This window comes from Mytilus trossulus, chromosome 9 (assembly GCF_036588685.1).
Source record: "Mytilus trossulus isolate FHL-02 chromosome 9, PNRI_Mtr1.1.1.hap1, whole genome shotgun sequence".
Classification (NCBI taxonomy): domain Eukaryota; kingdom Metazoa; phylum Mollusca; class Bivalvia; order Mytilida; family Mytilidae; genus Mytilus; species Mytilus trossulus.
This window is the reverse complement of record NC_086381.1, coordinates 7,716,052-7,741,746: the sequence shown is the minus strand read 5'-3', so window position 1 is coordinate 7,741,746 and position 25,695 is coordinate 7,716,052. Positions and strand designations below refer to the sequence as shown.

Here is a 25,695-nt window from a genome sequence, read left to right as displayed (position 1 = left end):
ACAGACATTATCATTTCAGCTTTAATTTATGAAACTGGTTTAAAATAATGGACTACAAAGTGAATGTTACTAAACCTGTAGTTAGAAGGAATGCTCATTGACCACGTGCGGGATTTGAAATTCGCAACCCCAGTGTTGACATGCTAGTTATACAGTAGTTAAACTATATAGAACACTAGAATACTGAAACCTAGTACATTGTATCATGATGCGACCTACAATTTGGTAAAGAATACTAAAAACACGTAATTAATTTAAGGTACTAAACTAGTTTGACAACAAATGTTTATACCAAGCCAGGAATATGACAGGTCTTGTCCATTCGTTTTTGATGTGTTGTGTCATTTGATTTTGCCATGTGATTATGTACTTTCCTATCAGATGTTCCTCTGAGTTCAGTATTTTCTGTGATTTTACTTTTTTTCGACACAAAATCGGTTGCATTACTGTAGTAGTTGCTGTGATGCATCGATTTTTGTATCAGATTGTCGTACAAAGTAATTAAATGTAGTCTAAAGTGGCAGTTTTACTTGATTACAGGACATATATGACCTTTAAATGTGAACTATAAATATTCTGTTTGTACATTATTACAAATTTGAGAGTTATCTCCCTTTGTCCAAGTTAATTGAAATTTTATGTAGGCTATAAATCAATGTATCTCCTATTGCACAATTCTAAGCTGGAGAGATACTTAATTTTGTGTTCAATATTTAGACAAATTACTTTTCAAATATGAAAACTATTATTACTAAAAAGTTTGCTACAGCTGGTTTATGTATAAATCTAGTTTCAGTGGATCCAAATGGCTACAATGTACATGTATTCATATGATTTTAGAAGAAACATATGAAATTCAGTGTTCAAGCTTGTTTAGGAGACTAACAATAATTCAAATATGCTTTCAATTTTGTGCTTACATCTACGAGGTACTTGTGACCTTTATTTTTTTGAATGACACTTGCAGCAACCCTATAGCCAAGACTTCCAGAACTACCATAATGTCTGTTTTTTGGTGCTTTTGAAGCCACTGTATTATTAAAGCTTTCATTGCCTTGTGTACTCTCAAGTTTAGCTAGCTTTTCAGACTGTGTTATGTAATTACTGAATAATGTGCTCAATGAGGCCTGCAGTTGCTTGTCTTTTAGAGGTTTACCATATGGTAAAGAGCGAAATTTCATACTAGAGTCTTCAAAAGACTGGCACCAACTGGGATCGCAACTGGTGTGGTCACCAAAGGGGTGTTTAGATAGTGCAGGTAAATTCTTTGATATTTCTTCTGGTCTTCCTCTAGCTTGTGCAACCAAGAAATTAAAACATTTCATAAAATAGTAAATGATCTTTGTAGTAAGGCGAGAATGTTTATTTCTCAGAGCAAAAAGACTCTTTCCTAGGGTTTTCTTGACATGATTACTATCCGAAAGCTTTATTATTGACTTGTCTACTTTATTTCTCAGTCTGGCTATGGTTGTAGCATCCTCATCTCCAACTATCGTCATAATGTTCGTACCTTTTATTCTTGCATCAGCTACCATTTGTACTACCATGTCAGCTTCCATTGCTTTGGAACTCCCACTATAATTCTTTCTGCAAGTATGTACTTTAGGTATCTTTTTCATCCTTCTAGCTGTCACACATACTCTGCATGTTCTTGATCTTAAACTATAATCTAATATCATGCCTGTTCTTGTTCCAATCATTGAGCAATGACCTGTACAATAATTCATACAATAAATCAATTCATTCAAATTGGAGAATACATTTACATTTTATATAAATAAAAGAAGACTGTATCAAGGACATAAAGGCTCCTGTTTAAAAACCCTACAGGGTATCAGACTGAAAATCAAACTTAAAGTGTATGTATTATAATCATAATAATTGTTTTCAAATTTGAAAACATTTGATTTATATAAAAAAAGAAGATGTGGTATGATTGCCAATTACACAACTATCCACAAAAGACCAAAATGACAGAGACATTAACAACTATAGGTCACTGTACGGCCTTCAACAATGGGACCCATACCGCATAGTCAGCTATAAAAGGCCCTGATAAGACAATATAAAACGAATAAGTAAATATAAATAGACTGACAATGTAACAGACAGAATATGTCTACAGTACAGCCGACTCTTACCAAAGGACAAGGATATACATGTATAACACTAAATACCCCCTAAGCTGTCAGACACCGGACATAATTATTTGTATGAAAATTTTCATGTGGAGTAGTATTAAGAAAAAATTCCCCGGTGTATGTTTAATTGGTTATATGTGTATCGCTTGAAAATCTATGTCTATATAAAAAGGAAGATGTGGTATGATTGCCAATGAGACAACTATCCACAAAAGACCAAAATGACATAAACATTAACAACTATAGGTCTAGTTTTCTTTTTATAAAGTTTTGTCGTTCAAAGTAATAAAACACATAAAAATTTCTTTAACTTACCTGTGAGACTATCATACGATCTGCCACTACCTCTTTTTTGCCACCCTGCATCAACTGCTACGGTTATGTCGTCGTTTCCACTACATCTTTAAGTAAAAAAAATGGAATTTAGTAACACATGGATACCTGTATATCATTTTATAGCAGCTGGGATAAACTGTTAATAATACTTTTTAATAATTTCTAAACATTATGTTATTTTATTTGTACACCATTTTTAAAGTAATGTTAAAAAATGCCTTTTTATCAAATTCTAAATTGACTATAAACATTGATTTCTACCTGAAATTTGGATGTATTGTAATTTGTATAACTTGCTCTTGTCCTGATTGAGCATGCAGGAAACAATTAAAATTGAGAATGGAAATGGGGAATGTGTCAAAGCGACATCAACCCTACTATAGAGCACACAACAGCCGAATTAAGGCCACCAATGGGTCTTCAATGAAGCGTGAAACATGCATGAACGACAAGATATTAAGAACCACTAATCAATATGAATTTCAATCAATATTTATAAGAAGACTAAATAATTTCTTTCATTAAAATTAAAGTACTATAGCTATACTGCTATTTCTGAAATTATTGCATTAATTGTTTTTATTATTGCGAAAAAATTGCGACAGGTTTAGTAATACATGTATATGGCAATAATTCAAATTCACATTTTGAAATTTATTATAATTTATTTCTATGTAAAAAGGATTTTTATCAACATTGCAAAAATTTAAATCACATTTTAGTTTAAAATAATGAAATCGCATTAATAGATAAATGCACTCAATAATTTCTAAATTTACTATTCCTCAAACTCCAAAATCATTTCTATTAACTTACTCTTTCGTCATACTCTTTTCTTTCTCTGCCCATTCATTCATCGATTTCTCTGCAATTTCTTCAAGAATTGTTCCAATTTCATTTTGTCGTTGGTCAAACATTCTGTGGCTAACTGGAGGTATATTCAATGTGGATAGAAAACCATTTACCTGCCTTTCACCAAGACCAGTATGAATTGATGCTAAAATAATAGAAAACAAAATTTATTAAATCTGGAGATTGATTTTTGTTATAAATCTAGCCCCCTAAGGGATGACTAACCGCCTACCCTGAAGTTGGGCCTTAGTTTTACCCTATATAATCTTTTCACTTTTTCATATCTAACATGTCTAACCGCACCACATATTTTGTATGTACATGTAATAGTACATTTTTTACATGTATGTGCCTGTCCCAAGTAATTAGGAGCCTGTTATTCAGTGGTTGTCGTTTGTTGATATGTGCTTCATCATAAATTTGTTTTCCGTTCATTTTTTTCTGCATGAATTCGGACATTAGTTTCTCTTTGTAATTTCAGGGTCTGTTATAGTTTATTATGAGGTACCGGCTTTGCTTATTGTTGAAGGACGTACAGTGACCTGAAGTTGTTAATTTCTTTGTCATTTTGTCTCTTGTGGAGAGTTGTCCCATTTGCAATCATACCACTCATTACCCAATTTTTTTTTATATAAAAGGGGAAGGTTTAAATCTAACAGTTAAAACTCTGACCGCAATTATTTGTGTGAGTGACTTCAGTCAGAAGTGGTGTGGTTATAAGTGTCTTTGTATTATTAAACCTTTTAGATTTAAAATTAGATGTTTTTGGAAGGATGAAAATATCTGGAATTCCCAACAATGGTCCATACATACATGTAGTTACTATTGCAATTAAAATTATGATTCATATAAATGTACATGTGCATGGACATTTATATAGAACTTATAAAGAGTTAGACAGAACCAATAGCAAATATGAAGCTTTCATAAATGGTTAACTTGCCTTCTTTTTACATCATATCTACATTTTGTACATGTACATGATTGTCTGACTAAACCCCCAAGGTTGGTCAACCGTTGTACTACATGTAGTAAATCTGCTTGCTTGATACTTATCAAGTAAATTTTAATCAAAATTTCAGCTAAATGTAGCAAAATTATAATCTGTTCTCTCAGAGACTGAAGGCCAATATTTATGTATGTATAAGTACATGTATAGATCTGAAGTCATTTTATTGTGTGAAATGTACTTATCCTTTAGACTAAAGTTTTAAATAATTAAAACTACTGTAAATTCAGAAATTACTTTGAAGTTTGAACATTCATTATTGCAATTTTGTTATTTTAGATTTTCAGTATTTAAATTTTCATGATTTTGAGAAAAATTCATGTAAAATATTCATGATATTTCAAAATTCAAGTTTAAATTATTTACAACTCAGTCACATTTTTTCACAATAATTTCTGAATTTACAGTATAAAGTTTTCTAGGGAAGAAACCAATTTAATTCACTTCAAAGGGGGTTACATGGTTGTGGCTGTTTGTTCTAGTCAGATTTTTTTCCACACAATTTGTTAACATAATTTTTTATTTGTAAGTTTTCCATCAAATTATTTTTATCAAAGTTTAACACTTCACACTCACAGGCTCGGATCCAGGGGGGTTCTGGGGTTGGAACCCCCCTTTTTTGGACGATCAATGCATTGGAATGGGGACATGTACATGGAACACACACACCCTTTTTTCTCTTGGGTTAGGAACACCTCCTGTTTAAAATGGTTGGATTCGCCCCTGCTATATGTTACCTGTATAAGGTTTTAATATAGGGGAAAGCAAGATTCTGAATATTTTTTTTGTCATCTTCTTGACCACAATATTTTTTTCATCAAATATGGCATGACTTTATGGGATCAAAATATTTTTTTAAGGAAGAAAAAAACATGATTGAGAAAATTAGGATGAGATATCAGATATGAAGTTTAACAGCCACTACATGCTTAGTGTAAAATATCCATAATATATTATATGTTTAATACACATATTTGAGAGATAAAAAATAGAGAATTGCACATGCATGTACATTATTGCTACAGGTGAACAAGAAAACCACATATTTTTTCTTTCAGCCTTATTATCAATTTATAGACTTGTTTGTTATTTAACTTATAAAGAATTTATAAAGTAAGACATCTTTGAATGAATGCAGAGGCGGCTTTAGGGGAAAAAATTGGTTGCTTATATAGGGAAATACTGAAGCATGACTGGAGTGGGCCCCCTCTTATGTCAGTCAGTGGGCCCCCATCTATGAAAAAATCTGGATCCGCCACTGGGATGCGATGATTACATTTACCTGTTGCTAACTTTGTATTTACATCCCATATTCTGTTGTGCTGTTTTCCTGTTGGTATGGCATTGATGTTTTTACAACTTTGGTTGACACATAAAACTTTCAAGACAGCAGCCAGTCCACATGTTGTTATGTTTAAACAGTTTTGTAAAGAGAGTGGAAGACCACATTGTTTGCACGCAGCGAGATGATCTGCCAATACCCCAAGTTCTACGACCCTTCTTCCATTTCTCCAGCTGTCGTCTGATGTTATGTTAACATTGTTTTCATCTATGACTTCCTCATTTATAAAATTTGACAGGTCTGGTTGTTTATATGATATTTGTGACTGTGTAAAAGGCAAAACATGTTGCATACTAGGTGGTGGGTACATTCCTGTTGTAGGACTAGAGCAGAAATATTACTGTGACAACGGGATATGATATCTTCAACTTTCTCCTCATTTTTAACGGAGCTTCAAAATCATTTTCCTCTGACAATTGCTAATAGCAAACATGCGAATTTGTATGGAAGATTTGATTTTAGAAAGAAAAATATATAAAAATCATTATTTTTTTTTTATAACACTGTTAATTCATCCCTCACCATATAGATCTCTCCTACTTATGATGTAGTCGTCATAGAGCACAGAAATATAAAGACTGACTGAGCAAACATGCGTCCTGATTTTTCTTCTTCTTCACCCAACGATTAGTAAGAACTTTTGATGTTCGTAATTAAAAAAAGCAAAAACTTTGCCTTAGTAATTTCAAGATTTTATAGGGTATTATTCGCCATAAATACAAATTGTCATATTATAGCGATAGTTTTAACATTGCCAATTAGAGAGAGGTTTGGCTTGCCATAAAACCAGATTCAACCCATCATTCCTAAATTGAGAAGATTCACAATATATCTACCATGATTCATTGTAACTCTATTTACCAGTAAATTTCATTAACTTCTCTAACAAAAAAAAAACAAAAAACACCACTTTCTCCCACATGGATTTTTTTTTAATTCAACGACCTTAAAAATTGCCATAGAGCAATTTCATGGATGATTCATATTGACCATTCGGTATATGTCCGTGGTCAAAGCTATACGTACATGTAGGACAAATTATTTGTGTTGAATAAAATCAAATTCTAATAGATGTTGTTGAAGGACCACTACAGTTTAATCACTGAGTGAAAGATACATACATTTTATTAACATAAAAAGAAAACTTTAAACGTTAAACATATAAGGATTATTACTTAAAACAAAAATTTGAGAATTGGATTTGACAGAATAACTGATTGGGAGCTCTTTCTTGATTGAGAAAAAATATTTGAGTTTTTTTTTCAAAATTTGAGAAAATTTTTCGAGTTTAATTTTAAAAATGTACATCATATCTAACTCTAAAGAAAAGTCAAACACAAATATGTATTTTGCATCTTCACATTTTAAGGGGAAAAAAAAAATTGCAGAAAATTACCGTTATATTTTTAGGTTCGTTCGTTCTGGTTTTTAGTGAAACCTTCGTCAATACCTGAATAAAGAACGGTTTTTAATGCCTATAAATGCACAAAAATGTAAACAGCTGAGTTAAATTTTAAATTTCTGCATGTTATATCATTCCTTTTTATCGAAATTGTATTAAAACTGTTTATTCGAGTATATTTGGGTATATTGGGGTAAAAAGTCATTTTGTGATCGTAAGCGGCTGACAACAACGGAACAAGTTTCAATGAAAAAAGTGATTTAAAATTAAATATTTTTATAAAATAAAGTATTAATGGTGTTAAAATAACATAGAATTGCCTTAAATGATATTATTATTCGATAATATTATGTTGAAACTCTTATTTTAGGTGTATTGGGGTATATTGGGGTATGTTGGGGTATATTGGGGTAAAAAGTCACGCCGCCGTTTGTCTGATGTTCTGACCCTTCCTAATTGACGCAATTTTCTGTTTTTGTTTACAAGACAAAAATCCGTGTCTAAACCTCCCCTTTGAATAATGATCTTATAAAAATAGCATCGATGTATATTAAAAGTAAATAAGATATAAAAGTTTGATGTAAAATGGTTAAAAAATGTTCAAATATACTGGTAAACGATCTGTTGACGGGTCTTCTGATGTCGTCTGGTGTCAATGTAAACAATGCCGGAAATAGGCGAAATACCGCGTAAATATTATTGTCGTATATTCTGGATTAATTTGACATTTAAAATTGGTTTAAAATCAAAATTTCACTAAAAATAAGGTAAGATATAATATTTGATAACTTTGAATCAAATACATTGTTTTAAATTTATAAAAAATAAAAAATATATTACGGCATTCGTTCTCAACTACGGTGCGCAAACGGTGTCAAAATAATGAGTAGCGAACATCCTTAAGGGACTGTAGGTTGTACTCTTAATATCAAATGCGTGCTTGGTGCGTTAGATTGCTGCATTAATTATGTGTAACCCTCGTGTCCTTTTATGGACTTTTACTCGCATTTGCTGTATTTGACATGATGTAAAATTCAGCCTTGAATGCGGCTAATACCTGTTTATTTATTTTTTTCAAGTGCCGACTGTTATGAACTAGACCCAATGTTAGTCTTCATTGTAATCAGCTGACAGTTGTGTCAGTGCCTTTCAAAAAATAATAAAACAACAACACTGAAAGCAACTAGTCTCAATTATATACTGCAAGAAGTCTTATCAGAATTGAACCATCAACGTTTCTTAACTTCCTAATAGCAGAAGAAACTGAACCAGCTATGGGGTCTATTAAGTCATGTTAAAGTTTCAATGACACTTATATCTGCTTTATATTCTCTTTGAAAGCTTATTGTTGTTTTAAGCAACTAACTGTAAAAACAAAATAGATGATTTGATACAATAAACAGTTAAAATTTAAAGAAGTAAGAAAAAAATAACGATACGATCTAAATCAAAAATTAAATATTAATCAAGAACATATGGATATTGTTTTGCAAAATTTATTATCAATTCTCTTTAACTTTATACTTGTTTGGTTTTCTGACTATTTTGATCTGAGCGTCACTGATGAGTCTTATGTTGATGAAACGCGCGTCTTGCGTATTGAATTATAAGCCTGGTACCGTTGATAGCTATAAGCATGTCGAGATGTTTTATTATATTGTTTATTATTTCTGTATTTCTCTGTCCTGATGGTACTTGGATTTATTTGTACTCAAGCCATATCATGTTATGTGTTATCTTTAACATTGCCATACAATCGCAAGTTTTTTGCAAGCCACAAAACCAGGTTTAACCAACCATTTTTCATAAAATGTCCTGTACCAAGTTAGGAAAATAGCAGTTGTTATCTTAAAGTTCGTTTCTGTTTGTTCTACATTGTTGCTTGGGTTTTTTTTTGTGTTGCACTTTCAAAATAGTGTTTCTGTTGTTTCGTTGTTTTTCTCTTATAGTTGATGTTTTTCTCTCGGTTTTAGATTGTAACTTTGTTTCCTCTCAATCGAGTTATGACTTTTGAACAGCGGTATACTACTCTTGCCTTTAATTGATAAATGTTCCTTTTTTTTTTTATCTCACCACTTTTTGTCCATTAAAGATGCATGATGTTGGTTTTTTAAAAGAACTCATTTCTGTACTCTTTTAAGATAAACAAATACCAATATGAAATTCAATAATTTATCAACAGTTCTATTATAGTTTGTTTTTTTAGCATATTGAAAACAACCTGTACTAACTTCTTATATATATACGCAGACTTGTTCTTCAAGATTAATTGTCCCTGTAAAAAACGAATTTCGAACAAAATAGTACATTCTTAATTTTACGGTTATATTGTAAACAAAGTCTAGGAATTGAGATACAATCAATCCTTTAAATAAACTTGTTTTAAAGGTTACCGATTCAAAACTTTTAGATGATCTTAAAATATTGTTTTTATTGGTTTAGCTATTTATTTTGTTATCAGCAAATTAAAACAGTACTAAATATTACACATACACTTTCAAGGTTCTTAAACTTTCGATATCAATAGTTTGACCATGTCATGTTTTTCGTTGACAGTTATTGACGTCTTTACACTAAATGTATTGGATGTTGGAGCTTAACTGATTTTGACCTATTAGTTGCTATCAGCTTTGACCAATCTGTCTGTAGCTCTGCGTAATTTCAGATCTGTACTTCTTGTCTTTTTAATTTTAGATCTAGAAGTGCATACGTTCATTCTGTTTTTTTGTTTAATGTATTTCTATTTGTATTCATCTGATGAGTAAAGCCCTTTAAATTTTAAGTGATTTGTCAAGCGATTTTATAGTGTGTTCTTATGCTGTACTGTTATAACACTGCCTAAGGTTAGCGAAAGGGTTGAGCTCTCACCAACATGTTTTACCCAGCCACAAACTGTCTTTCCCACGCCATAAGCCTGTAGTTCAGTGGTTGTCTTAGATTCGAGTCAGTCACATTGTTTAAACCTGTTTTGTTATGAATTAGACCGGTAGTTTTCTCAATTGATTTGTCTCATAGTTTTGATGTCTGGGCTTTCTATAGCCGACCATATGGTATGATATTTTTCTTATTATTGAATGCCGTACAGTTGCCTATAATTAATTACACTCATTTTCGTTGGTGGATAGATGTCAAATTCGAAATCATACCACATTATTGTATCATCCTTATTTTTATATAGTTAATTCTACAAAATGCTCAGAGTCTGAATTGACCAGTTTTTGTGCTCGACCAGTAAAATCGAGCACACATTTTACTCGACTAGTCTCAACATTGTCTCGCCTGTATACTTAAATAGTCTGATTCAGCACTTGATGATCTATGTGTAGTCTGAAATGGTCTTGACCAAGGCTCGACCTGTCTTGACTAGTCTCAACCTGTCTCGACTAGTCTCAACTCAGTCTCAACAAGTCTCGACCTGTCTCGACTAGTCTTGACCTTCAAATTTAGTTTTGACTGGTGTAAATCAGCCCATCTAACTAAACTAATATTGATCTTACAAATTTCAAGTTTATTAGTTAGTTTGATTTATTGCTGTGAAATGAAATAATTTGATTTTACAAAAGGGTTAGGGTTATTATATAAATTCAGATAGGCATCTTTAATTTTTTTTTATAACTTTTTCAAATCAACTTTGATTTTCTTCAAACTATAGAGCTACCTTGGTGATGTATTAATCTTACTGAATTCCCGATTATCGTGAAGAGTTATGTATTGCTGTTAAATATAAGAATTGATTTGATGTAGGTAAAAAAAGCTAGGATTTGCAGTTTGGACAAAATAGAGATAGAGCATTTTAATTTTTTACATATCTTTTTCAAATCAACTTGGATTTTCAACAAACTTTACAAGTATCTTTGCCATATATTGATCTTACTGAATCATAGGTTGTTATTTAGTTTGGTGTATTTCTGTCAAATTGATTTTTTTTTATTAATCTAGGTCAAAAAGCTACAATATTAGAAATATATCTTTCCTCATAATTTGGTAAAAAGCATATATAAAATAGTTAAATTAATCCTTTAATGTTTTATTCCTTTTTGAAACATATATTATAGAAATATATCAAAAAGGGATTAAACATTAAAGAAATTATTAAAATAGTTCTTCTGATTTGTGGTGATTTATAAAGCAATACCTTCTGCTCGGTGCAAACTTATTAAAAAGATCACATCTACCAGAGAGCTTTACATTTTAAATAACATTTATTCAAAGTTGCAACATCCTGTTAAACCTAAATCACAAGGCTTTTTTAATTCACTAGATAAGTAATAAACGAGTTTACGAAAAGTAGGGCTTTCTTTTAACAGTACGCTCATGTGTACTGATGTAATTAAACCATGTATAGTGCCATTAAATTTGACAAAAAAATATTTTAAGATGTGATTAAAATATTTTTTTACTTTTACTTTGGAACACATTTCTTTTTTTAAATGGTTATCATGGATTGTTATGAAAGTTAATGATATTAAATATTTGTTTTAACAAAAAAAAAAAGGTGTCTTTTCTAAGATTTCATAACTTTTTCAAATTAGCTTGAATCGTAATGAAACTTTTCAGCTATCTTTATCATATATTTCTCATACAAAAACCAACGTTGTTGGTGTTTTGCTGTCAAATTTAATGATCTAGTTAATAGGTAAAGACCGCAATGTAATTTTCAGTTTTGACAAAATTCAGATATTTAAATATTCAAATTTGACAGCAATAAACTAAATTACCAAATAACCTGTTATTTGGAAGAATAATATATAATGAAGATAGCTGTAGACTTGAATCAAGATCAAAATATTACTAAGATAGCTGTATAGTTTAAAGAAAATCTAAGTTGATTTGAAAAAGTTATGAAAATTTTTAAAGTGTACTACCTTATGTTGTCCGAACTGCAAGACCTAGCTTTTTCCCCCTAAATTAATTTAATTCTTAAATTTTACAGCAATGCACCAAACTACTTAATGACCTATGATTAAGTAAGATCAATATTTAACTAATATAGCTGTATAGTTTGATGAAAATCTAAGTTGATTTGAAAAAGTTCTTAAAAAAAGTGTACTATCTCTTATTATGTCCGAACTGCAAATCCTAGCTTTTTTACCTCGATTGATTTAATTCTTAAATTTGACAGCAATACACCAAACTTCAAACAACCTAGGATTCAGTTAGATCAATACATCACCAAAATTGCTGTACAGTTTAAAGAAAATCCAAGCTGATTTGAAAACAAAATCAAAAAGAAAAAAGTGTACTATCTATATTTTGTTCGAACGCCACATTCTAGCTTTTTTTACCTAGATTAATATAACTCTTAAATTTGACAGCAAAACAACAAAAAAAAAAATCCCCTGTGATTGAGTAAGCCTAATATATATATAAGATAGCTGCATAGTTTGATGAAAATCCAAGTTGATTTGAAAAAGTTATTACAAAAATTTAAATGTACTATCTCTATTTTGTCCAAATTGCAAATCAAAGCTTTTTTTTACCAAGATTACTTTAATTCTTAAATTTGACAGCAATACAACAAAAAAACCCATTAACTGACATAGGATTCAGTAAGCCTAATATATATCTCAGATAGCTGCATAGTTTAATGAAAATCAAAGTTGATTTGAAAAAGTTATAAAAAAAAATTAAAGATGCCTATCTGAATTTATATAAATAAAGGCAACAGTAGTATACCGCTGTTCAAAACTCATAAATCCATGGACAAAAAACAAAATTGGGGTAACAAACTAAACCCGAGGGAAACGCATTAAATATAAGAGGAGAACAACGACACAACACCGAAACGCAACACACACAGAAACGGACCAAGCATCAGACAAAATCCAACGAGAATAACAAATATAACATCAAAACCAAATACATGAATTTGGGATAAACAAGTACCGTGCCACGTCTTATCTTAATATCTCAAAAATAAGAGAAAACAAACGACACAACATTAAAATGCAACACACACAGAAACGAACAATAATATAACAATAGCCATCATCCTGACTTGGTACCAGACATTTTTAAAGGGGAATAAAAATGGTGGGTTGAACCTGGTTTTGTGGCATGCCAAACCTCGCACTTTAATGGCAAAGTTATATGTAACATTGAAATGACAACATAATATTTCAGACTACAATACAAAAAAATAGGAGAACATATTAGACCAAGAAACACCTGATTAATAGATAACAAAAAGAATCAGGTTTAAAATGCAATTCGTCAAAAACGCGCCTCGTCAACACAAGACTCACCAGTGACGCCCAGATATAAAAGATCGAAAGTGAAAAAAGTAAAAAGTTGTACAGCACTGAAGATCAAAAGTTGAAAAAGGTTGTGCCAAATACGGCGTAGTTTTTATGCTTGTGATAAGAACATCCTTATTATTTAGAACAATTAATGCTATTGTAAACAGTACATTTTATCAAATGAATATGATCATACGTTTTTTGATTGAGTTAAGTCTGCCAATTGATATTTTATCGTATGTTTTTCTATGTTGTGATGTTATGCTATTGTTTCGGAAAAAGGGAGAAGGTTTGGGCCCATTAAAACGTTAAATCCCGCTGCAAATGTTTGCACCTGTCCTAAGTCAGGAATCTGATGTACAGTTGTTTATGTAATATATACGTGTTTCTCGTTTCTCGTTTTGTTTATATAGATTAGACCGTTGGTTTTCCCGTTTGAATGGTTTTACACTAGTAATTTTGGGGCCCTTTATAGCTTGTTGTTCGGTGTGAGCCAAGGCTCCGTGTTGAAGGCCGTACTTTAACCTATAATGGTTTACTTTTTAAATTGTTATTTGGATGGAGAGTTGTCTCATTGGCACTCACACCACATCTTCCTATATCTATGAAAGAGATATACATAATGAAATTGAAGTATTAACTAATTACTGAAAACTTAACCCGAATACATAATGCTAAGATCAACACAGAATAGACACACCCGACTCAGTGCAGGCCTAAACGCAGTAAACCATAAATTTTGATATGACGTCACATACGATGGCGAAAAGGCACAAACATTACGCCACATTTGAATTTATGAAATTTAGAAACAGCATGACGTCACATATGAAAAATTATAATTCAAAAGTTAGATAGAATTAGGATTGATTTAAGATTATATTAGAACTAAATACTGATATTACATTCAAACACAATGTATATAGCAATTAACTTTAATATGTTATGCTATTGTTTCAGAAAAAGGGAGAAGGTTTGGGCCCAATAAAACGTTTAATCCCGCTGCAACTGTTTGCACCTGTCCTAAGTCAGGAATCTGATGTACAGTAGTTGTCGTTTGTTTATGTAATATATACGTGTTTCTCGTTTCTCGTTTTGTTTATATAGATTAGACCGTTGGTTTTCCCGTTTGAATGGTTTTACACTAGTAATTTTAGGGCCCTTTATAGCTTGTTGTTCGGTGTGAGCCAAGGTTCCGTGTTGAAGGCCGTAAATTAACCTTTTAATGGTTCAATTTTTAAATTGTTATTTGGATGGAGAGTTGTCTCATTGGCACTCACACCACATCTTCCTATATCTATGAAAGAGATATACAACATGAAATTGAAGTATTAACTAATTACTGAAAACTTAACCCGAATACATAATGCTAAGACCAACACAGAATAGATACACCCGACTCAGTGCAGGCCTAAACGCAGTAAACCATAAATTTTGATATGACGTCACATACGATGGCGAAAAGGCACAAACATTACGCCACATTTGAATTTATGAAATTTAGAAACAGCATGACGTCACATATGAAAAATTATAATTCAAAAGTTAGATAGAATTAGGATTGATTTAAGATTATATTAGAACTAAATACTGATATTACATTTAAACACAATGTATATAGCAATTAACTTTAATATATATATATGTCCAGTTTGTTATGAATCCAACTGCAAAAAAAGGCAGTGATTAATTTTTCTTTCCGTAACACCTAAATATAATAAAAAAAAAGTCAACACATTTTACAAAATCCGATGAGAATTACAAATATAACATTAAACATTTAAACTAAATACATGAATTTGGGATAGACAAGTAACGTAACACGTCTTATAGTAATGCGAATTCACATTCAGCAAAACAGTCATAATAATTTTTATTTTTACAGGTCGAGGCTTTGTCAAGACTATTTCAGACTACACAAAGATCACCAAGTACTGAATCAGACTTATTAGATGAAGTCGAGACCTAGTCGAGTACACTTAAGTACAGTCGAGTGCTAGATTTTACTGGTCGAGCACAACAACCGGTCAATTCAGACTCTGAGCAGTTTGTAGTGTAATGTGTTGCTGCTTTTTTATGTTCCTTCACATAATATCCATCTTCCTCTAAGTTATCAAGATGTAAAAAACAATTGGTTGTAAAAAGAATTGAACATTTTATTTATTCGATTGATAAAGGCTTTTTACTGTAAAGAAATTCAATATCCTGAAAATTAGTTGATTGGTGTATGGTGGTCGTTTTTTCTAGTGTTGGATTGTGTTGGATTTTGTCGGTGTATGTAATGTATCCGGTTGTTTTCTGTAATTAGTACTAATTATATCTTCAGATTTATCATGTATATCTTTTATATAGTCATTTTATAAAATGAATTGTCTGCCAAAGTATAAAATATTCTAAAGAATAGGGATGTTCTGGTCCCAAACAGAAAACCCTGGCCGTTTCAGGCACAATTTGTTTGATTTTTTGGTCGTCAACGCTGTTTAACTTTGCACTTGTATTGGCTTTCACACTTTGTATCTTGGTGTCACTAGAAAGTCTTTTTTGGACAAAACGCACTTCTGGCGTATTAAATTTTAAACCTGGTGCCTTTTGTTAGCTATTAGACGGTTATTTTCTATCCGAAATTCTTGTATTTAGTTTTGATGTTATATTTGTTACTCTTTGTCTAATGCTTAGTTCGTGTCTGTGTGTGTTACATTTTAATGTTGTGTGTCGTCATCTAATATCTAATGCGTTTCCCTCGGTTTTATTTGGTTTGTAAACCGAATTTGTTATTTGCTATCGATTTAGGAGTTTTGAACATCGGTATACTACTGTTGCCTTTATTTCTTACATATTCAGGAACACCTCAGAATGCAAGTTTATTTTTGACGTCAATTAAGACTAACATAATGTGTACATCATCTTATCCATAGTCAAAATCGGATGCACTGATGTGACATTATTTTCGAGTCACCCTGTTTAATAGAGTATACAATATTTTGAGTTTCATTACTCTATAAGGCATGCTCACTTCATAAAAAAATATAGTAATAATAAAGTCCAAACTTTTGATAGTTGTATTCATTTGACTCTACATGTATATATATCCGATACTCTTTCTTTTCTGTCATTGAGTTTGAAGTGTTTTCCTTTGAACTAGAAACCTGTATAAATAAGAAATGAAATTATACATTTGTAATACCAAATTGTTTATTTCACAAAATGATCGACTACGAACTCAAGCATATTCAATTTTCCTACAAGTTAAATGCTGTACTTACTTGAACTATTAAAAAATATAGCAAATTTGACATGTTGAACTGCTTTATGACGACGCATAACTGTATGCTGTATAGATATGTTTACTAGGTAGACGTTATTATTCAGCAAGTAACATATAAGGTTTCTTTTAAGAAGTTAAATTTGGAGCAGTCTAATTTATTTAAGTAAACACCAACACAAAGAACAAATCTTCATTTAGGATTTTGTTATATTGAACAATTAAATTGATGCAGATTTGATAGAACATGTATTCAATGACTTACAAAAATTACTCTCGCATATATAGGAATGTTTAAGAGTACAAGTGTAGTCCAACCAGTTAGCAGTTGAATCGTTGTGTAAAATAACACAATCGTAGCCTTGACCTTTAGATCCCCAACCACCTGATGGATACCAGAACTTGAAGGTCATGAGGGACTGGTCATAACTCCAGCGAAACTGGCCTTCTTTAAGATCTGTCAGTCCTATCCAGTAAAATTTATTTTCTGTCAAGAAAAAAACAAAAAAATCTCTATAATTAATGATTGATTGATTTTCAACAAAAATATTAAAGTTGGTCAGTTCATGTCTTCAGGTCGTGACATGCTTATGCAAATGTACATTATATGTTGCAGAACAAGAAGTATCATTTGTGTAATTAAAACCACTGGGTCGATGACTCGGATGGTGGACTTATAGTCCCACGAAGGTAACTTAATGAACCACCTTCAGTATATCAGCTTTGAATCGCCAGTTGTAATGCAATGTATAGTTCAATTATCATCAAATTTTTATCGATTGTCTAATAAATGTGTTGTGTATGAATGGTGATGTTGTTTAAATTAATTTTGATGAAACGTTGCCGTGACAATTCAATATCCAAACGAAATTAAGTGTTTGTTATTTGTTGAAGTGAATAAAAAAATAAAGTAAATTTTGATATTTGGATAGATTACTTTAGTCCAATGATAATTTATTCAATAATGGGATACTTAGTATGAACAAGAGAAAATTAGATATTGTTCGGTGAATAAATAAAAGAAACAATGACAGTAAATAAATTTAAAATAAATGAGAATGGAAATGGGGAATGTGTCACCTATAGGTATTTAATGCAGCGAGAAACTCACGAACTAGGAGGCGTCCTTCATCGGGCTACTAAACAAATATGTATACTAGTACAAGGATTAAAGACGTCATACTAAACTCCGAATTATCAACAAGAATTAAAACTAAAAATCATTCACGTCTACATGGGCCAGAGGCTCCTGACTAAGGACAGGTGCAACACTGCAGCGGGATAAAACATGTTTTTGAGATCTCAACCCTCTCCTTATATATACCTCTAACACATGTAGAAAAATCAAACACACAACAATTTGCACAGTAAAACTCAATTGAAGTCCGAGTCCGATGTCAATGGCAATAATACATATATTAACAAAGATCTACAAGCAGTTACTGACATGCTAGCCAAAAACATTTTTGGATGCATGAAATGTTGATATGTTAAATATAAGAGTAACATGCCTTTCCAGATTTCAATGACATTTTTGGATACATGAATCATTGATTTGATAAATAGGAGAGTAATTTAAAAGTTAGAATACTTACTTTTAGGCCTTTTTGATATTACCCAGCTGTTTTCTGAACTATCGTCAATTTTTACGAGATATCCACCAATTTCTCTGCATTTCCGCTACGAAGTTTCCAAAATGATTAATACGACATGTCATAAAAGCATATGCAGCAAAACACCAACACATTTTATATTTCGAAATGGTTTTTGCCCTACGATTTACTTGATTTTTACTTTTAATAAGTACCATAGGTTGCCACTAGATGAACAGAAAGTGTCTGTTTTTCTGAAGCTTCGTCGATCTGTTTGTTGATCAAGATATTTATGTTTTGTTATCAAATTTTCTTCAAATTGTTTTGAGAATCGTCTTTTTTTCCGATTGTTTTGGTGATTGATATCCCCTTTCAACATGTTTAATTATGTTTGTTCAGAATGGCATTCAAATACTTTTATTATCAATCATATAATTTAAAGCATTGGTTTTGTTTAATACAATTCAATCTACGGTATGTGTTTTTCATAGAACAAAACTCAAAGATTATGCTGAGGATTACGCGCAAACCAGACTATTGAAAGACGTGCGTATGATAGGTATATTTGGTTTGAGTTATCGTTATTGTCAGTGGGTAAAAATTGGTCTTACCCTGGTAAATATAAAAAAAGAAGATGTGGTATGAACACCAAAAAGACAGTCCTCCACAAGAGACAAAAAGACACAGTAATTAATAACTATAGGTCAACGTTCGGCCTTCAACAATAAGCAAATCTCATAAAAAAAAACCTGCATATTTAAACTATTATATATCACCTTTTGGTCAATTTCCTGAAAACTTTGACTTGACATCGAAAAACCAAAAAAGTTTTGTAATGTTTAAAAAGAACAACTTGTCGGGTTGTATTATGTCTAGTTCATTACAAATCGCATTTGACGTTTCTGATGTCAAGCAAATCTTAGAAAAACCTGGTCTTTCTTCATGTTCTTCTTGGTTACACTTTTTTTCATTTTACAGTAATTACACTATGTAAGTTATTTTTATCCCTCGAGTAGCTTTTATTTAAAACATTCTGAGTAATTTGGTAGTGTTTATCGCCAAAAAAATATTGAAAAGTGAGAAGAATATTATTCAAATACCGTCTTTTCATGAGGTAAGTCATCAATACACACGTCATTATTATTGGACTTTTATTGACTTTTGGAAAAAAATATAACTTAAAATAATAGTTATCAAAGGTATAAAGTTGAAGAGCATTGAGGATCCAAAGTTCCAAAAAGGTAAATAACGTTTTTTTTTAAAAGTCAATGCCACCACATATTCACCGAAACAAACCAAATATTCAAATTCAAATATATTTTATTGTCAATTAAAGACGCCCATTACAGGCAGAATAATCACAACTTAAATTTGGTACAATGATTACAAAATGATTACAATTATTTGAATACAATTAAATCAATGATTACAACGAAAAGACAAGAAAGACACACTAATGTGTATTCAAAAATGTATCAAACCAAGTTCCACGTTTCATCAACTTTATACAGTATTTTTTAATTATATTCCGTTAGAGAACAAATATATTTAACGGCACTTATTTGTGAAAATAAATTTTACATCAACTATTTTGTCTTGTAAAGTAACATGCAATTTTGCTCTTAAACAACATTTTTCTCGCCTCAAGTGAATATGCTGAAAAGTCTACATGAATAATACCAATATGGAATACTTTTTATTTTCAAAAAAGTAGTCAAGTATCTAATTATAGTTTATTTATAGCTATTTACAATTAAAACATGTAAAAGCTGTACACTGTTTTCTAATTAGACAATCAGAAAACTGCACTTCCTTTATTCGCGATCTGTGTTCAAATTTTGAAACCAAATTCGGTTTGAGTCATGTGCACATTTGTAATATAAACATTTAACCAGTATTACGTTAAGTTTATTTTGCTTTGTTCATTTTAAGGTTAATATAAACCTATGATAAGAATACCTTTATATAGTTATTGACGCTGTTTACATATATGATGCGACTGAAAATGTGAACAAAATGCATTTAACCTTGTTGAATATAATAAACGTATTTTAAGATCAAAAAATATTCATGAGTAAGATAAATAATATGTATTCTCTTGTAACCCTTCAATGTTGTTTGTGTCGTTTGCAAAAATAACCATATGTGTTTTCTGACAACAAATGGAAGTTTTTAACGACCTTGACTGGCTATATAGCCCTCGCACGGTCGGCTCGGTGCCCTAAGGCAATCGATGGGCGTTTAAATATTTTCGGCCGTGGGTCAGGAACAGGTAGTAGAGGACGCCAAATGTAGGCCGCAATCTTGGTTTTGGTGAGTAGATTTTGGTTTGTTGCCTATTTTTGATCTTATTTCTTCACAACGGCTGCTTTCAGGGCCAGTTTGGTCAGCTTGGCAGCCCGCTAACCCCGATGATGGTGTACTGGTAGATGATTCGAAGACGTAGTTCTAAAGATGACAGGAAGCGTTATCAGGACCGAAGCCGTGAGGCAGTGAAATGAAGGTCAATCACTCAACACCTAGGATACAGCCCTTAATACAGGTTGGCTTAATGTTATATTAAGTAGTAAATCGTTGATCATCTAATCGTAAACCCTCATCGAAGATAGCGGGTAAAGGAGAGCTGGCCCAGCACGTCCGTTCAGCTGTATTGACTGAGACGTGACTGATCCAAAGTGTTTTCTGAACTGTGACGCATTACGTTATATATGCTGGTTTGCAGATACATGTAATAATTATTCTAAATATATGTTACCTCTGATGTAAACCAGTCGAGGTTGTCTGTTCCGAAATAATAGCAATGCCCATTGTATTTCTGCCACTGTCTTGCTTTTGAGTAAATTAAAGAAGAAAAAAATATTTTTTAGTTGTGAACTTCAGTAATTCTGATACCTTTTACTTTTTAAAACTTTGTCTCATTGATTTGCATAGTAACCAGTTTCAGTTTGAACCCTATTTAAACTTTTCTAAATTATAGAAAGTATATTATACCAATAAAACTTCTTATGTTATAGTGGGCGTTTCGATTTTTGTTAAGATTAATTAACTTTGACAATCGAGTCCATGTGACTGTTGGGTTTTTTTTTTTGCCTGAAAGCAGGAAATCTAGGTTCTAATGTCGTACACGTAATAACACCCAGAAAATAATTAACGGGGATTTTCCTGCGTTAACATATTTCTACCGATATGATTGTTATAAATAAGTACTGTTCTTATCATTGATTAAGAACTTACTCTTAAAATCACTTTCTAATAGTTGTAAGTCGTTGTCTAGAGTTTTAATCTTTCCATCAACATTCTTTATATGACTTTTTAACGTAGCTACTGTTTTCTGTACATCGGTTTCCAAAGTATTAACAGTTGTATCAAGATAGGATTTTAACGCAGTGAGAGCTTTCCTTGAATTGTCAAAATCTTTTTTGGATCCAGTAGTAAGGCATGGTAAACTTAAGACAACATAAGGAATACACACAAGTATCAATATATACATCATGTTCATTGTAATTCTGAAAGGAAATTGTTTTCTATACTTTTGTTGTCGAACTAAAACAGACAATACAGTGACCAAAAAGAAAAGCGACGAAAATATCAACAATCGACAAAACATAAGATTGAAAACCTTAACATAAAACCTAGAAAAACATCAGTCGTAAGGATTTATCAACTGTGCTCTGGAAAAGTCATCAAACTCAGCTCTCTTGTGTTAAATGCCCCATTTTGCAGAGGTTATAAACCGTATGTAGCTAGTCGCATTCAGTTGTACCATCATAAATTTCTTCGTGCATCGATAAAGGCCATGCCTTGAAATTTTTTTATCTGCTGATATTTAATGATTATTGAAAAATAAATATGTAAACAAGTTAAAAACGGGTCAGGAGGCTTTGAACTCACTTGTTACTTGGATGGAGAGTTTTCACATTGGCACTCATACCACACCTTACTATATCAATCGAATGTTGATAAAAATCTGTAATTATAATTTCTTGTTTAGTACTTTTTAGTTGTATATTATTACTTTGTGTATACTAGATAACTATTTTGTTGTTTTCGGAGTCAAAAATGAGAGCGTATTCCATGAATTGCAATCATTCAAATAGTCTTTTGAATTACGTTGTTTGCCTTTCAACATATTCAAACTTTCAATAGATATAGAAAGATATAGTATGTTTGCCAATGAGAAAACTCTCCATCCAAGTTACAGTTTATAAAGGTTAACCATTATAGGTCAAGATACTGTCTTCAACACAGACCATTGGTCACACTGAACTGCAAGCTGTAAAGGACCCCAAAAATTACTAGTGTAAAACCCGTATGCATTAATACTAAACCAGTCAAGCATTATAATGATATCGGACGAGAAACACCAGAAAATTACAATGTGTTTTACTGAAAATGGAAACAATATATGAATTTAATGTTTTTAGACTTCCAAATATGATTTACTAAATATAATTATATTAACGAATATTTGCTGAATCATTCGTTTGGGACTATAACAAGCAAAATATACATCGGTGTTACAAATTTTGACACAATAATTCGTTTTAACTTTTTCGGAGTCAGTCATTATCTGGATATACTCCTTTCAGTAATGTTAAATTCAGGTCAAAAGAGAAATGTTTCATTTTATATGTGATAAGCAAAGAGCAAGTCGTAATTCGTTTGTAGAAGTATCCATTGACACAATTATCAATGCATTTGACAATAAAAATCATCTATAGGTAAATGATATTAAAGAATATGTCTAAGTATAAACTTCTTTTAACATGTCAGCTGACAACTCAACTTTTTGAGCTGAATATTTTCAGTTCCGTATTTGGTATGTCGATTTGTCAAAATTCACACAAGATTACCAACAATAATTATTATTATAATTTTATATAGGAATGTTTAGTTATTGTTTTAATATCAAAATACCACCATTATAAAATGATATTTATTATCATATTTGAAAATATTTCTTAGGACTATTTAAGTTTTTTTTATATGCTGAGAAATTCTCGCAATACAATTAGTGTACGAATAAAGTGGTTAATAACCTTTTGTTTCTATATCAATACTGCAAACAGACAATTTATGGTTTAACTATTTTCAAATATATTATAACAAACAAAACTTACATTGCTTTTGGCAACCAATGGGTAAGCGTGTCGATATGGTATATAAGAATAGTGAAGTTTTATGTTATAAATATAAGTATAGGTGACAGATGGTGACATCGATATCAAAACAGGTACACAATATATACCATGTAAACGGTGATCTATGTCATTCCAAGAATACAGATAAAATTATACGAAATAAATCACACATAATATTGCAACTACCGAATAAAAGTTACGTATCATTCGTTGTTATTGAAGAGCTGAAAAGTTGGTTTGTAGTTGTCATCTTTTTAAATGTGTTAAAATTCTGTACACTTTCAATCCACTTTTTGACTGAAGCTCTGAAAATATATGAAAATAAAATATTTCAAACTGTATACAAATAAAAATACAGAAATTATAAAAGATGGACCAAATACAAAATGTATCTCATCATCAATTAATACTTTTCTTATATTTTCCAATGTGAAAAAGATTTTTTTCTTTTTTAAAAAATAATACAAGACCATATCACACATCATACATAAGCAGGAGTTAATAATGTGCAATTGCAATTAAATAACAATAAGTTTAAAATAAAAAAACTTTCTATACAGTTTTTTTCTTGTTCTAAGGAATCCGATACAGTTTCAGAGATAGTTCACTCTGCTGACTGAAGAGAGTAAAAGTAAAACTAAACTACAGCATACCAGTCATTTCTTTAAGCATGGACAGATAAATATGTAAATGCAAACAGGATTGCATAATAATTTTTCTTATCATCAACTTTACCAGTTTGAATAAAGATGTCCCGGGAAATTGACATTTCAAACATGTTATTATTACATGTATATAATAAATGCTCATCTTTTAACTACTAATAAGGAATCTTTCTAAATAGCAGCTACGTTATACATGTAGTCATAAGCTTTTGGAATGTACACAGTGCAGCCTCACTTTTTAAATACTACAATCCGTACATCAGTGAATGAATAAATTATTGCGCCTTGTCTATTTTTCTCCACAAATGGGGAAAAAAGATGCATCCGTACACATGTACACATCATTTATAAGCCACACAGAGCATCCAAAATAGCTGCATTTTAATCACAAAATAAAAGTATTCAAGAAAAAGTTCTTTCTGTAACACACAATTGATGAAGACAATGTTTTAATGAGAATTTAAGGTGGACTAAATATACTTCAGAAATATGAAATAATTGAAGTCTTCTCATGCTGTAACAGTATCATACACAATATAATTTAAAATTACATACAAAAAGCGGTCAAAAAAATGTGAGAAAATGAGACCTGAGAAAAATACATTTTATGAGAAAAATGCCTTTTAGAGAAAAAATATAACCACAGAAATTAGAAAGAAATACATTTTAATAATTCTGCAATAAGAAGATGGATTCTGTTGTTCTTGGACTATGTTTTTTCTTACCTTTTTTATTTATGTATATATGTATATTATTTTTTTCCAGGACGGTATACCAGATAATGTATAACATTCCTGTTTTATCTATAGGATTTGGAAGATTTAGATAAATGAAAAATATGTAGGACTCTGTGTCTCACTCTATATATATATATTTATCCTTTTATTTCTTTCCGTTGCATGTTTTGAATTATGTTTCTCTTTGTTTTTTTCTTTCTTTTAATACAGTAATCTGACTGTCTTGTCTAATCTAAGTGCTGATTAAAAAAAAAAAAAAAAGAAAGAAGAATAAAGAAAGATGTGGAGAGGGGGTATAGCTATAGTCTATGCAAGTGGGTAGATTTCAACTGATTTTTTAATCATAAAATATATACCTGAACTTTGGTAAACAATTTCGAAACAGTGAAGTAATAATAATAATAATAATAATAAGTAGAATAAATCTTGCAAGAAATTAAATTCTTTCTCAGTAATTAATCATTTTTATTAAAATAAAAATTTCCAGCTCTCTCCGAAGGCGCGTTAAGTAAAAACTTTCAATCCGTTTTGCCAAGTATAAATAGTAATTTTTATTAACAGCCATCATTCACTGATTACATTTCAGAGAGTATACATCTGTCAAAATGCCACCAAAATTTGGAAGCAAAGGAGCTAAAAAGGTTGTAACAAAGGCAAAGTCTGTCAGACCCGGCGGATATACAATAATGTACCTTCTCGTGTTGACAATTTTGGATATTCACCTTTTCAACGGGCCATAATTGTATAATGTCAAACGTTTTGCATTTATAAGAAAGACAATATTATTTTTTAACTCGTATTTTAGTCTAGCAATTGTCCTATTTTCAAGTTATGTAGGATTATATACTGCATTATTGTTTTCTTTTTCCTAATTGGACCCATTGCGTTTGTGCATGTGTATAAATGTAATGTTCTAATGCAATATAGGCAATGTTATCATAGAAGAATTGAAACTAAGAGCAGAAAATAGACCAACA

The 25,695-nt window shown here is 31.1% G+C and overlaps 2 protein-coding genes across 2 annotated transcripts; both read right to left on the bottom strand.

Annotated features, from left to right (window-relative positions):
• Positions 1–518: 518 nt before the first annotated feature.
• Positions 519–5,990, bottom strand: LOC134683723 (uncharacterized). The gene is made up of 4 exons (XM_063543039.1): positions 5,621–5,990; positions 3,294–3,474; positions 2,457–2,542; positions 519–1,711 (listed from the first exon to the last, which is right to left on the bottom strand). Exons 1-4 carry the CDS (start codon positions 5,988–5,990, stop codon positions 882–884), a joined length of 1,467 nt encoding a protein of 488 aa, XP_063399109.1. The 3' UTR covers positions 519–881.
• A 10,469-nt stretch (positions 5,991–16,459) lies between these two features.
• On the bottom strand, positions 16,460–21,674 carry LOC134683721 (perlucin-like protein). Its single transcript, XM_063543037.1, has 5 exons — positions 21,410–21,674; positions 20,931–21,004; positions 18,179–18,263; positions 16,849–17,070; positions 16,460–16,467 (listed from the first exon to the last, which is right to left on the bottom strand). Exons 1-5 carry the CDS (start codon positions 21,672–21,674, stop codon positions 16,460–16,462), a joined length of 654 nt encoding a protein of 217 aa, XP_063399107.1.
• Positions 21,675–25,695: the final 4,021 nt, after the last annotated feature.

Bases quoted from the DNA above. Each gene is read 5' to 3' on its own strand.
- LOC134683723 (XM_063543039.1), bottom strand. From the start codon at position 5,990: ATGTACCCACCACCTAGTATGCAACATGTTTTGCCTTTTACACAGTCA. The intron at 3,475-5,620 runs GTAAATGTAATC...CTATTATTTTAG, and splicing joins AAATACAAAGTTAGCAACAG to CATCAATTCATACTGGTCTT. The intron at 1,712-2,456 runs GTAAGTTAAAGA...ATTATTGTACAG, and splicing joins ATCGTATGATAGTCTCACAG to GTCATTGCTCAATGATTGGA.
- LOC134683721 (XM_063543037.1), bottom strand. From the start codon at position 21,674: ATGAACATGATGTATATATTGATACTTGTGTGTATTCCTTATGTTGTC. The intron at 18,264-20,930 runs GTAACATATATT...GAAACTTCGTAG, and splicing joins TCGACTGGTTTACATCAGAG to CGGAAATGCAGAGAAATTGG. The intron at 17,071-18,178 runs GTAAGTATTCTA...TTTTCTTGACAG, and splicing joins AATATCAAAAAGGCCTAAAA to AAAATAAATTTTACTGGATA.